This window comes from Rhodnius prolixus, unplaced genomic scaffold (genome assembly GCF_049639745.1).
Source record: "Rhodnius prolixus isolate KJV_2025 unplaced genomic scaffold, Rpr scaffold_8, whole genome shotgun sequence".
Lineage (NCBI taxonomy): Eukaryota > Metazoa > Arthropoda > Insecta > Hemiptera > Reduviidae > Rhodnius > Rhodnius prolixus.
In genome coordinates this window covers 10,588,485-10,603,848 of record NW_027411593.1, presented here as the reverse complement: position 1 = coordinate 10,603,848, position 15,364 = coordinate 10,588,485, and the positions used below count along the sequence as shown (strand labels likewise).

General features: G+C 32.4%; 2 protein-coding genes across 3 annotated transcripts in view; one reads left to right on the top strand and one right to left on the bottom strand.

The window, feature by feature from the left end:
• The window catches only part of Cbp80 (Nuclear cap-binding protein subunit 1), a 31,431-nt gene that overhangs the window by 9,480 nt on the left and 6,587 nt on the right, over window positions 1-15,364 (bottom strand). The window lies entirely within an intron of this gene.
• LOC141450832 (uncharacterized) lies at window positions 212-14,660 on the top strand. The gene is made up of 2 exons (XM_074121673.1): window positions 212-503; window positions 10,315-14,660. Exons 1-2 carry the CDS (start codon window positions 477-479, stop codon window positions 12,652-12,654), a joined length of 2,367 nt encoding a protein of 788 aa, XP_073977774.1. The 5' UTR covers window positions 212-476; the 3' UTR covers window positions 12,655-14,660.

The window sequence follows — 15,364 nt, the reverse complement described above, 5'->3', positions numbered from 1 at the left end:
GTTTTAGAAAGAGAGAGTACTGGACAAAAGACAGGAAGAGGAAGTCCAAGCTAGGATGCTGGAATATGTCTGTGTGTGGGGTTATTGCAGTCTGGTTACTCACAGTACACGATAAAGGTGTAGCGGCACAGGTAGAGTAGGGTTAGCACAGACATACAGACCTACAGAGTGTGCAAGAGAGAGAGAGAGTAACCTTAACAATGGTAACCACTCTTGTAGTATCCCCTTTAATACACTACTACCAACTATTATTACTTCGTATCTCTACATTGTGCTGGACTAACACATACAGTGCCAGGGATAACTAAGGAAAGTGTGAAAGTATTCGTTTTCCTCTTAGAATTAGTTGTACTCCGTTCTGTCAAGTTGTCCAAAAAATAAGTTCTGTTGATTTCTGGTCATGTTATAGTTTGTAGTTTTGTTAATGTTTGATATTGATGTCATTCACAACATAAACACTACGTAACTGTTTGATAATGATACAATTAGTGGTATTCATTTATGTAAGTATACATTTTTTTTTTTGTAAATTTATTTTTAAATATTACGGTTAGTGCAAAACTAGTTTATACTCCATATGAATTAATCAGTACATCTAAATGTATTGTAGCTGCACAAGTATTTCTGTTTATATGAAAAAGGACTTAGGAAACTGAGAACTGCTTAGAAAGAGAGACAGATCTCTATGAGGGGGAATAGATTGCCTCTTAATTCGTTTAATTTCCGGAAAGTTAGCGGAACAAGCGTAAACACGCTGTCATGGTGAAGAATTTGTTGATTTTATGTAATTAATCGGTCAGAGAGGTTTTATTATTATTTTATTTGTTTATAAAGTTGAAATATATTTTTGATATTAAAAATGGTTTAAAATAAAATATCATGTGAATGAACGCGTCCACTTATGAGGGTTTATTTAGGAGATTTAAGAAAGTTCCAGATATTGGCCAGGTACGATTTTCTTATCTCAAAAAAAGAGTGAGTATCGCAATCGTGTACTTACTCAATTTTGAGTTTATTCAGGTCCCCTGAATTACAGAGTGTAGTTTTAAAAATTGGTCTCTGTATCTCTATGAATGTGTTTACACTAACTCAAAAATTAAAAAGTTTTTGAACTTAAGCAGTATACTGATTAAAAAATTAAAAAATAAATGGGGCAACTCAACAATGGAGTTTTCATTGGTTTTACATTTTCTCGAAACTGGAGATAGATCGAGTACAAAATCGGATGCTTACTGGTGTCACCTGAAAAGAAGCATGGAAGAGTGGATGATCTCATTTAGGGTTTCTCGCTGAGATAAAAAAAAAATTGTCCAAAAGAGCAGGGTTGGGCTAGCAACCGAGAAAATTGGATAAGGGTTTCCAAAAAGGTCAAGATTCTTCACGGATCTAAGAAACCCAAGACTCAGACAAGACAAAACCCTGGTTTAAACAAATTATCCACTTTATAAAAACCAATTTCTCGTAATTAGCAGACATATTTACGGGACAATTAAAAAAACCACTCTCACACTGCAAAACATCTTCTTTGACGTGTAAATAGTAGTGTAGTTGTTAACCAATTTGTACAGGTATTAGTAAGGAATATTGGAGCTGGTTATTGCAGGAAATTACAGTCCAGAACTATTGGTAAAGCTAACTTCCTGCCATCCCCGATTAGCTAACTACTAAAGCGAGTCAGCTTTTATGCACGTCACAAACTATAAATCCGGTTTTTCACAACGTTTTAAACAAACTATAAATAAAGTTGTGGCGTCCAACTATTAATTAAAATTAAACTAAAAAATCATACTATTAATACGCCTCCTATAAACTTCGTAAATTTTGATTAGAGATTCTGAAGTTCTAATTAGATTTTTTTTATTTTTTATAGTTGCCCTTTTGAGAAGCGACAATAATATTTTGGGTTAAATCAGTCTGCAGGAAATATCGCATTTCTCAGTCGATTTTATTGAATTGAATTTATTTTTTAAACAATTTTCTTGAATTTCCCTTGCACTCCGTGGACCTACAACACAATTTAGGTCCAGTGTTAATGTGCAACGTTTAATTGTTACATTTTTCAGGGCAAATCTATGTTAGGATGAACTGAGAATTGTGGCAATTTTAGTGTCCTCGTTCTAAAATGCTATTTTAATACATTGAATGGTTGTAATTGTGTGAATTAAAAAACAAAACAAAAAAACCATAATTTCGAATTAGAAGGAAAAAGCCCCAACCGGCAAGGGCCACTTCAGTTTTTGGAATTTTCTCAAAGACAATCGCGTTTCTTTACAATTTGTGTACAGACTTATTAAGTAAACTGCAACTCGTTTCTTTTCTAAATATATTTGTATACATAATATCGGAGCTAATTAAGATTTTTTTCGTTTGAAGCAATCAATAAAAACTTTCATCAAGATAATCAATTGAATAATTGAAGATGTCCATTCGGTTAATAACAGAAATTCGTTAGTATAAAATAAAATTTAATAGTTCATTATAATTTAATATAAACAAGTCAGATAAATAATGACGCAATAAAAATACAATGGAGATTCACATAAATGTAGAGAAACGTATTATAATAATAGTTAATAAACAAACTTAATAGAGAAAATAAACACAACCTGGTGACCCTATTTCCCCTGGCAAGGCTGTCATAAATAAGCCAAGCTGTATGATAAGAGATAATTAAAAACAATTAAACATTTTTATTGTTTACTTTATTTAGGGCTGATATTGGAGGCGATCGAGTATTCAATTTCGAAATTAATGTTTTCAGCGACAATACTCTGTTTTTAACTCTCGGATTCAGAAGTTTTTTTGTTTTTGCGTTATCATCTAATAGATTTACTGTACCGCCTCTAATGCTAAGGTGAGATTATTAACACCAAAGTTGTCCCAGGTAATGAAACCACTCTCCTAGGTTTCCTATAAGAAGCTTATAAAGTGATAACCAGATGTTCGGATATCTATGGTACCAACTCAACCATTCCCTTCAATAACCTCCCTAAATATTCTGAAGTAGGCTCCCTTAAATTATAACTAGAGGATTCTAGGCAGTTTTTATTTTTCATACCTGGTTATTACCCAGCCTTTCCAAAGTGGTTCCTGAAAGAGCAGAGATCCCAATCTCTTCAACGATATCCCTAGTTAGGCTCCCTTTTGTCTGACAATCAGAAGTGAAAAGTTCTTGAACTTACTTGAATCTTTCTTTACATTAGAAGTATTTTTATGTTGAAAAATACGTGAATAATGTAGAAAGTAATGCGAGAAATTTCAAGATAAAAGATTTCTACATTTGTCTGGAACTAAATCTAAAAAAAAAAAAACTATCTCTGAAGAAGAAGTCTTGGAAAATGTTTTTAGTGAAAAGCCAGTATCCAACCATTTGTGGACGTGATTTTCAATCACTGACAGTAGAATTCTTCATTACAATCACTAACTAAAAGATCTCGAATGGATACAAAAGAAAGATACTGTTCTCGTTAGTTTCAGAATTCTTACTAACTTAATGAATCAGAAAGTGATTGATTTAGTAACCACTGGTGGGAAACAATGTTTACTTTCTTTCTACTATAAATTAAGAGATAAACAATTTTGTAGTTAATTAAGTAAATTAGTGGCTACGTAATGTACAATAATATGCAAATAAGTTTTCTATAGAATTTCGTCATTTTATTTTACGTTTTTAGGAATAAAACTTGTAACATTAATGAGTTGTGAGGGAAGGGATTAGCTATGCGGTTAGCGTGCGGGACTCCCACGCGAAAGTCCCGGGTTCGAATCCAGCTGCTGTCCCTTAGATTTTCTCTTCCTAGGAGCTTCTTACAGCTCACTGCCCGGTGATGGACAGTGTTGTCTGTAACGAGAGAAAAAAGCTCCGGGCGCCAATAAATAACCTTAGATGTTGACGCGCCTTAAATCATCAAAAAAATAGAAAAAATAAAATTAATGAGTTGTGTAGTTAATGGATGGACGTTTTGATAAATAGCTGATCACTGAATACAGGTCTTAAATTTTAAACTATTTCCACGAAATGTTTAACTCATTTAATTGAAAAAATAAGCAATAAAAGAAATTCACACTTCCAACCACGTTGTTTTACTCAAAAGAGGAAATTAAACAACTCATTTATTCACCATTAATATTACGTAAGTGCTAGGAGCTTACATTTTTTCTGAAGTCATTAGAACCGTTTTCAGTAACAACAAACAAAAAGAACTTTTTCAAAAATGAATAAAAAAACGTTTAGAAAAGTAAATGCTACTACCAGTACTGATTGTACCCAAAATTTCAAGTTAAACTCCCGAAAATAGAACTTTTTTAGCAATTTTACGTCCATAAGCTAGAATTAAACATACACACCAGGATCGTACTCTATATAGGTAGGCGGACAAGCAAACCCAGGATTGATTACAACGTTGTTATCAATGAGAACATCCCAGGTCTCTGGAAGATTATTGGTTAGATCTGGCGATACCCTTATCTCCTACGCTACAATGAGCTTCTGAGCTTTTCAGGTCAATTAAGAGACTTAAAAGTCAATCGTACTAGTCTCTACTGGTCCCAGGTCCAGCCCAAAAACTGACCGCAAACCTTCTTCCAGACCAGACCGAACAGACTCAACCCACTTTCTACAAGACACGAAAGGCTCAGAAAACATCTTCACTAGATAAAAGACTTTTTTTTTGTTTTTCTTGTTCAGCCTTTTCTTCCAGGAGAAAAGATCTCCATGGTATCCCACATGGCAGCCACCAGATGCATAGAAATAGAGAATAAATTCGAAATTAGGAAATTGGAAATATAATAGCTGTCCCAAGTTCATGGAATTTTTACTTCCTTAAACGGTAACACAACAATGAGTATAGAATATGTGAACGAAAATAAAAAAAAAAAATGAATAAATAGAAAATTAGATTATCCATGACGACGATTCATTATTCGAGTGATAATGGGGTTCAAGGCTCCCAGTAGAAGTGTGTCTAATACTGTTAACAACACTTTTTCTGCTGCTGCCTCGTAAACTGGATTGTTCGCGTACCATTTTTATTTGCAAGTTTCTGAACGCTATTAATTAAACAATAGAATCCATTCTTAGTGTTTAATATCTAAAAAAATAGGATTATGATTATGATGTTGACGACTTAAAGAGACACTTCTTTTGGTTGCATGAGAACACAGCTCCGAAAAAAAAGGGAGGAAGTGTTTTGCGCACGTGTCAAATTTTCATTTTATTATTATTTTTAAATTGTTTCAATTGACACTTGTGTTACGCTGATGTGACAAAAATATCGAACCAAAACACTTCAGGAAGTATTTTTCAATTTTTTGTTTCATTTTCTCAAAAACTACTTCCAAAAATTTTACATTCATTGCATTTAGCTTTAAAGTGCAAGCGTGGCATTTCATCTAATAGCTAATTCCTAATCTACAGATGTCTGACCGATTTAGACAGCTAATGCAATGTATATAATTTTACTTTTTTTTCCTTTTTCATTTAAGGCGCGTCAACATCTAAGGTTATTGGCGCCCGGAGCTTTTTTCAATGCACTGCTGACCTCCGGGCAGTGTTCTCTCGTTACAGACAACACTGTTCATCATCGAACATCAGAAGCTCCTAGGAAAAGAAAATCTAAGGGTCAGCTGCTGGATTCGAACCCGGGGAGTCCAGTATCCTAACCTCATAGCTAATCCCTTCCCTGACTTTTTATTTTAAAAGTATGTTAATAAAATAAAATAATAGATCGACATACTTTTTAAACAATTTTACGTTAATATTAATTAAAATAAGACAAACTGTAAGCAAGCAAAAATAGTCATTAATTGAAACATTTCATAAAGATTTTGTATATAAAATCATTACCAAATAAATGTAAATTACTCAACATAACTTTAAAGTGAATACTTAGTAGTAACACCTGACAAATAAGTAATATTATTTACAAATACAAACAACTATCTAACCTCTAAATAACAAATAAAACAATATAAATAAAATTTTGTTCCTTCCTTTAATTTTATTTAACTACTCAAAACATTGTACTACCATCACTTTAAAGTTATGTTGAGTAATTTACATTTATTTGGTAATGTTTTTATATACAAAATCTTTATGAAATGTTTCAATTTTAATGACTATTTTTGCTTGCTTACAGTTTGTCTTATTTTAAATTAAGTCTACACAAAACATTTCTGAGACCTACTTACGGAGCCAAACTGTAATGCTTCTGTAACCCTCCCAACATCCAGAGAATCCAATCCTTCTAATATAAAGATGGTAGTACAATGAAAGAAACTACGGGGGCACCAATGACTTCAGATATTTGACGCGTCTTAAATTAGAAAGAGAGAAATAACAATCTGACAAAAATACTGAAGCAACACAAAGGAAAGAGGAGTAATAAAGAAGTTATGTAAAAAGACTTCAGGAAAGATATGAGGGAGATAGAGAGATTGAGTTGGGAATACTTCCGAAGCAACTGACCATAAAAAATTACTCTAATTCAATCGATCATAACATTAAATAAAAAGAAACCTCCTACTATTGGGACAACTGTTGTAGCAAAATGATTAGTGGAAATACTGTGTAACCAAAACGTGGAAGCACCACCGAGTTTCGAATCCAGCTTGCTGATAATTAAATGTTTCTCTCCCTAGAAGACTCATTGCAAACTCCAGGAAACATTTTTATCAGGGTGTTTCTGAGAGCTTAGACATTCTCAATAACAAGTCATTTCAGCAAATTTTCACCACTTACCTAATTAAAAAAAAAAAAAAAAAAAAAGTACAGACAATATAGAATATAAATTCCTTCATCAATAATTTTTTGTTTTATAGAAAAAAAAAATATATATATTCTGATGAAAATTTGAAGTTTTGAACAGCGACAAAAAATCAGAGATTATTTTCAACAATAAATCATTCTGCCCAGTTTAAACGCAGACAGTTGACAAAAATGGAAAAAAGGAGAGAGTTACTGCAAAATACTTCCTTCCGGGTAGAACTAGAAACAGATATTTTCCGAGCTGGTTAGAAAGTTGTTCTAAACCATTTGTTGTTATCTTCTACGCACACTTGAATTTAGATAACATTTGATTCGATTTAAATGGCTAGTAAAAGTTCATGTGTTACAACTATTTCTTTCTTTTTATTATTATTATTTCTTAAAATTATCTGAGCTATCAACTCTACTACAATGACCTGGCGCTTATAAAAGAAAACACAAGTTTTTGTTTAAGGCTCTTAAAAATGCAGACAGATGTCCAAATTAGAATTGCCATTAAGTCTGAGTTGGCTTCTCACATACCTGGGGTATCAAACCCCCAAATCCCAAAAGAAATCCAACCAAAGATGTCCAGCTTACAGATGTGTTATGGAACTAAAACAAAATATGGAAGTTCCCAAATTCTAAAGAATTTCATGTACTAGACCCATAAGAACAATAAATGCATTATTAATGTGTAAATAATTATTGAATAATTTTCTTTAAATAAAAGCCTTAATGATCTTTTTTTTTCCGTGAGAACACACAGACGAATCGAGAAAATTATAATTTGTTTTTCATATATAATACATAAATATGAAAATTATGTAAATTTCCTGTAGGAGGTTTTGGTGTGACTAATTTTCTATAATAATATAATGTGGTAGTCGTTTGTGACGGATATTTTATGCTAGATAAGCAATGAAAAGGTCAAGAAAAATAATTTCTTAAATAAAACAATGCAAATATACATTTTTTTCTCTGTCACTCGCTGCCTGTTCACTTCTCGTTTAATGTGGTAAATTAAAGAATTTTTTGTGTTTAATTATCGTAACTATTTTTCGGAGTAATTATTTTGTTTATTTTTTCTAAGAGAGAGCTGGAGTTATAATACATGCAAATTTTGAATAAATGGTTCTTCCATTAAAAGAATTTGAAGGGAACTTTGCTTCAAATTTAAAATCCTAAATAGAAATGACAGCACTGAAATTTACGCTTCAAAAGAAACCTCCCCCAATTTTACGTCTCCCAAAAATACCCATAAATTAATTTCGTTGAAAGAATTTATAGACCTATCATTGTACGCAATATCTTAAGTTGAAAGAAAATTTGTAGTCTGTAGTTTCAACAAAATTTAGAAAAACTGAAAAATCAATTCAGTGTAAAGGGAGATATTTCTGGTTCGCTGACATTACCCAAAACCTTCTACCTGGACTTAACAGCAACATATAAATAAATAATTCTAATTTGAAAGTTTTGCTAATTTTCTGTTATTGATTAATGCTAAACAAACTGTAACAGGCAATCATAGCCAGGCAGAAGTCCAAATTGTAAAAACCACCTCGTACTCAGAGGTTCTCAGAATATAGGGGGAACTCAAAATAGAAAATCTAACGATTGCAATACTTCCTTTTAAGGGAGCCAAGAGAAAGTGACAAGTTATTATTTTTATTTAATAAATCGAAAGAACTATATATTTCTTTATATGGGTTGTTAACGACAATAAGCAGGCTGAGAGCGAAGCACGGATCGTATCTTCACAGGATCAACAAAAGGTCCTCTCTCCTCTTTGCGTGGATTGCAATGAGGAGGAGGATTTCAAACATATAATAATGGATATGTCCACGTTATGTAGTAGAAAGGAAACGAATGTTTGTCGACATATACAGGTATTTAGATGCACCATTTCGCTACTGAGACATAATATTCTCCACCAACATCTATGTGCTTAAATCTATAGCAGAGCTAGCAAAGAAATATGAATGTATTTAAAAGTTATAGCCGAATAGAATGAATGGAAGAAAATGATTAGAGAAGGATTACGTGATTTTAATTTCGGTTAAGCTATAAGGATGGCAGGAATGTAGAGTACTGATCCATCCATTAGATGTAAGTTTATGTAAATAGTTGTATATAGTAGAGAGTTGAATGAGTGAAGCGAATGTATTTATAAGTAAGAATGGAGAGTGAGTGATATTCTAGTGATAAGCACCTAGACGATGCTGGCTGTATGGCGGAAGCCGATGCCAAAAAAAAATTCTTTATAGAATTCATTATATTAATGCTTCGTTCACATTTTATTCTTTTCAAGTCGCGGCAAAAATGCCACTCGATCAGTCCAATACAGTAATTAAATCAAAGTATACAGAAATCTGAGAAAAGAAAAAAGAAAACTAAAACTTCGACTATTATTGGCAAATTTTCTCTTAAAAACTGTAAAAAACTATAATCTAACTATTTCCATTCACTCTTCATCTTAAGAATAACAAAGGACATCATTAACTTACCTAGCTAAAAATTAATGTGAACAAAACTAACAAGGGATATCAGTCGTTAAAAGTAATTTGCAGAGAGGGGGTAAATTAATGGCGTAACATTTAGGAATGAATGAAGTAATGCAAGAAAACAGTTCCTAATAGGATAAAAATCTTACATAAAAAGGTGGCCATAGTTTGGTTAGGATTTGATGAGAAGCAGATTAACGCAATCGCGTGAGATAGTGACTTATGTCTTGTTTGGATGGAGTACAACATGTAGCAATCTGAAAATGAGAAGTAATCAGAGAAGAGGGGCTATTTCCAATATTGTAATGTAGTATTATTATAAAGCAGTAGTGTTGGGGATTACATGATACGTAACAAGTTTTAGATTAGACACTTTTTCGGTTAAATAAAATGCGTTAGGAAAATAAAAAAAGAAAAGTTAATAAAAATGATGGACAAGCAGAATCATTATGTGGTATTTCTGTCATGGTTGATTTAAGAGCTTTGAAGCAACTTCAAAAGAGACAAATACGTGTAGCTAATGCTGCATCTAGTGTAATAATAATACGGGTTTTCTAGTCTTTTTTGGCCAGCTCATTTCACTAGCCAACATTACCGTGTGTATATTATACACATTCGCTTTTATATTTTCACTTTTGATCGCTCTCTCACGTGCCAACAATCAGGCGTGCGCTAGTATACTTAAACACATGCATGTGTTAACATATAATGGGACTAATTCTCCAAGCAGTTCCCTTATACGTCTTTTAAAGGATGTAAATTATGATCTCGTTTAAACCATTTATTTATTCACAGTACTTTTTCACTTCTATTATTATTATTATTATTCTACTGTTGCAACAAGACTATATGTATTTCTTACCGTAATAAACTTTTCTTACTCTAGCATCAAAGACATCTTTAATATATCGCCATTACCAATTGTATTTGTTTTTTTGGTGGTAGTTTTTACTTTCAGATGCTTCTTTTTTCTTTCTGTTTTCAAAACCACGCTTACGATTCTATTTTAAACTAACTTTTGCTTGTAAAATAATTCAATAAAATTACTTACTGAATTTTTTTCAGGTAATGGACATCTGCGTAGTTAAGGGCATAATAACACCATCAGAGACACTATCTCCACCAGAACCTCTAGTACTAATTCCCAATTTTAAGAAATCCGAGAACAACGGACATCATCAAATTAATTGGCAGTCAATACTCAGAGATGCCACTTTTCACAGTTTAATCAAACATACAGGATTTACACCAAGTCTAGATGAGAAAATAGAAACTGATAGATTACTCTGGGAGAAAATACAATCAGCCAGATTTCTAAGGAAGTTAGGTAAAATTGATGATTTTGAAAAAGTAAAAACTGGTGTTTTAGTTGATACAACTAGGGAACATGGTTATTTAGAATTTAGACAAAGTGATAGATCAGTGTATGATTGTGCACAGTCTAGATGTAAACCAATCTATGATCGGCTATTGGCCGTTTGGAGGATACAAAAATTTGATCCAGATGATATATGGATCAGGGTGAAAATACCACGTTATCCAACCTCTGAAGATGTATACGAATTTACACCAAAACAAGGATTAAAACAGATTAATCCAGATAGATTTCAACAGAGTAAAATCAATGAACCAAATAAAGAAAGTTTATGGCACAATCCTACAGAAGAAATCCATGTAATAGAAGTGGAAAAACTAAGTGAAAATGGAAAATTACCGATAAGTAGGCTAGACAGTGAATATTTTCACAGAGATGATGGAATGAAAAATGTATTTAAAAAACAATCGAGAATTCTGAAACCTCAATACACTGTGGTAAGTGAAGCCAGACAGAGTTATCTACCATATATTTTGGGTTTACAGATAGATGGTTTAAATAGACCGCAAGTTAAAAATCCAACCTGGACCCAGAGTGGTGCATATTATCAAGTTGAACCAATAACTGTTCTATCGCAGTTTAGAAAAAATGAAAAAGTATACGATGGTTTCATTCCTTCCGTAGGACCAACAGGACGTCCACCTTCAGCGGCTGTTTACCAACAAACTATACCAAAACCAATACTTTTTGAACATCCCTTTAATGCATTTGTACCGCCAAGGTTACAAAATACTGGCTTCTATTTCACATCAACTACTCCCAAAAATTTCAAACCATCAACAGAATTCGTGAGATACTCAGAACCGGACCCATTCTACTTGGACGGCAGCTACGCATTTACAACTCCACGTTCGAATGATCTTAGTGACATTAAACTTCAGGGTAATAACGAAACTAAACAACTCCCTACATCGATTAACTCACAACTGATGTTGTATGATGAGAAAATCAATGACAGTAAAGAAACGTCCGAGGAAACAACTGAACATAGTACACCCAATGCAACATCTACAACAGAAATACAACCAACTGTAAGTAAAACTTCAATCAACACTTTAGAAGTAACAGAAAACGAAGGGCAAATCTCTTTGCCGACAAACAGCATAACGAAGATCAGACCAACGGCTTCGTTGACTGTTTCACAAACAGCAAACAGACTACAAATAAAAACACCACAACGAACAACGACAACTGTTAGATCGGAAACCTTCGGCTATGCACCGTTGTTCATAAAATGGGGTGAAAAAATTAGACCAACAACTAATAAAAGTGCAAACGCGAATAGTGTGCAGAAAAAACGTTATAATTACGAACCAACAAGAAAAATGGAAATATCCACAACTCAAACGCCACAAAACCTAAAAAATGGTACAAAAATAATACAACCATTAACGAATGTTACTTCAACAGATAAAGATAAAACTACTCTTCAACCGGACAGTGAAAATACAACTGTCAGAACAGAAAGTGTAAAGTTGATCACCGAGACAACAACTTACTTTCCTGAATACAAGAGAGAGCCTGTCACCAATGAAATCATCAATGAAACGACCACTCAATCAGAGATAAACACTGAAAATGAATTTACAACAATAACTGAACAATTCAACGAAACTACAGATATAAATTTAGACAATTGGCACCAACAAACCACAAATACTGTTGATCCAAATGTATACTCCAAAAGTGATACAACCACTTTTATTATAGACTCTGGAACTAGAAATTTGGTTATAGATATTGAAGACAAAAGTCCGGAGGAAGTTGTAAACGAACTGACCACCATTGGTGTAAAAAATGCTACTTTGGTAAAAGGCTATTCCATTAGCAATGAACATGAACTGGCCAATATTAACCTATTATCTGGGATTAATGGACCAACTACAGTGAAAACAACCACAATACCTGATCAAGAGACTGACTATACTGACCCTATTTCTGTTGTAGTTAACAGAATATCAAAATCATATTCGTACAAAACTGCTAAAGGCCAAATAAGAAATATAAAACAATCAGGGAAAGATAACTAATTATTTAAGTAAAAACTAAGTTTTAACAAACTATTACTAGTCTTCTGGTATTGTTAAATTTGTACATTCTTAACTGTAACGTGATAAAGAAACAAATTTAGAAATTAGAAAAGTAATTGGAATTAATGAAAATTTTTTTATATTTTTTCTACGGTAAATCATTTACTTCTAACCAGGACGTTGGTTTTCTGTGTCTATGTATTGTGCATAAGTACAATTTTTGTCAAAAATCTGCCGTTTTCCATATTACTCTTCAAAACAATTTTTTTTTTACTGATATAAGTTCACTACTAGAAATAAAATCATCACTATCTAATAGTTGAACCAAACCGAGAGCCTATAATTTAAAGTTCCACTGTTGCCAGCAACTAAATATGGCAAGAGATTTGTAAATTATTATTAAATATGTACATTTTTATCTTAAGAAAAAGTTTATCGAGAAGGGGTAGAAGTGAAAATCAGAGGAAGTTTAGAAGTAGTTTGAGGAAAATGTTCTGGGCGGTTAGCTAGCTAACAATTGCAAATACATTTAAAAGGATGTTTGTAATGTAGTATACATCTTTACGAAGTCTTGTTGAAGGAATCTTATTTTTTCTTACAACGGGAGAGATATATTTGTCAGTCATTACATAGGGTACGCGTCTTACCTGAGTCGAGAAAAGCTGGTAAATCGCGAGATCTACTGGGTCCAACTTGAAATAAATAATTCCACAACTCACCCAAAAAGCTTTAATATTTTTCTCAGATTCCTTTCTTCGAGGAACAGATAGAATTGGTTGGTCTATTCCGGATTTTCAAAATAGTAATAATTCGTTTGGCTAAACAAAAATCATTCGAGCTTCCAAGTGTTTTTTTGCAAGTGGCAAGCGATAGCTAGTTGGATTGTAACTCCAATAGTAAAATAGAATGCCTTCAGGAGTTTCTGGGAAACCATGCTGGATTCCAAAGAAGTCGTGGATTAGACTTGAACGAAACATACCTCATATGTTATAATACTGGTGAGGATCCCCTTCTCACTATGTGAGAAGTTAACGTCAAAAATACTGGAGACCTTGTGCTTAGCGCCTCTTTTTTCAGGTTCACATTACCAAACTACAGATTACAAGCTATTTCCCTTAAATCTATATTCACTGCATTTGATTTTATTGGAATATTTTTATCATTGGACATATTTCAATAATCTTCAAACCTCATTAGTTATGAGAACACATTGAGGTGTGACGTGATCGACCAAAATTCGCTTCATGAGCTTGTTGCTCAAATTTAAATCCATCCATTTAGAACGTACTATTAATCTCTAACAAGTTAAGCTCTTATGTAGAGTATGTGAAAGTATAGGATGTACTACATCCATGAATATAAATTGTTCTAGTTGGGTGTCCTAAATAAACGGATTTAGATTTGAGAAAACGTACAATATTTTATGAAACTTTAAGTCCCTAACCGTTAATACTTATAAAATATTATTACAATTCCTAAAGAAACAGGGATCCTTGAGAAACGTGATGAAATTATAAAAATAAAAAAATGGAAGAATTTAAAGGACTTTTTGTTTATATTTTAACTGGATTTTTATGTTAATATAATTATATATTGTTGTATATTTTTGCGTTGATTATGTTTTGTACATTATAAAAACCATTCAGATGAATATTCTGTAAGACCTTCTTTTTTTATGTTGAGATTTTAATTTAAATAATTTTAAGAAATGTATTTAATGAAAATATGTGATAATTTTATAAATAAAAATTTAAAAACATTTTGTTTGTTGCAACTTGTAAACTATTAATGTTTACTATCAAAGGTACACGCAGATCGTGAATTTTTCAGAAAGAAATAAATATCATAATTATGATCAACTTTCTTTAAATTATTATTAATAGCTGCTTTCATAAATGATAACAAGAAAGCACATTGTAGATTTGCAAGCAAAAAAATATTTGCCTTTAACTTATTAATGTAATTGTTTTGAAAAGCTCTAGCATTCTACTAAAGATAGTTCTGTATTGAGGTTACATGCAGATTATCTCCCCATTTTCATCCTCTCATAACAGCTTCCCTGTGTCATTACTTAAATATGTCCAGGTTTAGCTGTCAGAGGTACTTGTGGTGATAAATTTCGAAACTGTCAATGTAAATGTTGAATTCCAAAAGAATCGATCCACATCTCTTTCGTCCAATTCCCGCAAAGTTTGAAAGCGAAAACTATAGTAACTTTATTTTAAATACAAAACTTGTAAACCAATTCTCGAGTGATACATTGATGTTTGCTTTTAGGATTTAGAAACTTGCAAGTTCTTATCAATAAAGATCCAATAAAACACATTAGCACTAGGTTTTAATTCGTACTTCTCATTCATTTCAACAGAAAAGCATACAATGCTGCAAAAGGATTATTGAATCTTCTTAGTGAGCACATGGAAAATAATAAAATTGCTAGATAATTCATTCCATTTTAAGAAACACACTTCAAATTTTACTATACTTTTACCCCAACAAAAAAGAATCCAGTATACTCGAAACACACTTAGAAATTTGGTTGAGATCGCAGGTGCTGAAAGGAATCGTTGATTTCATCCGCCGTTGCACGCACTGTTTTTGTTTTTGACCATGTTTACATTTTCATCCAAAACCAGAGGTTGATGCGCCAAAGAATTTGACGTATCTATCACATAATACACTTGCTAATTCTGTCTCAAATTAAAAAAAA

Coding starts and splice junctions, on each gene's coding strand:
- LOC141450832 (XM_074121673.1), top strand. CDS start 477: ATGATACAATTAGTGGTATTCATTTAT. Junction 504..10,314: donor AATTAGTGGTATTCATTTAT/GTAAGTATACAT, acceptor AATTTTTTTCAG/GTAATGGACATCTGCGTAGT.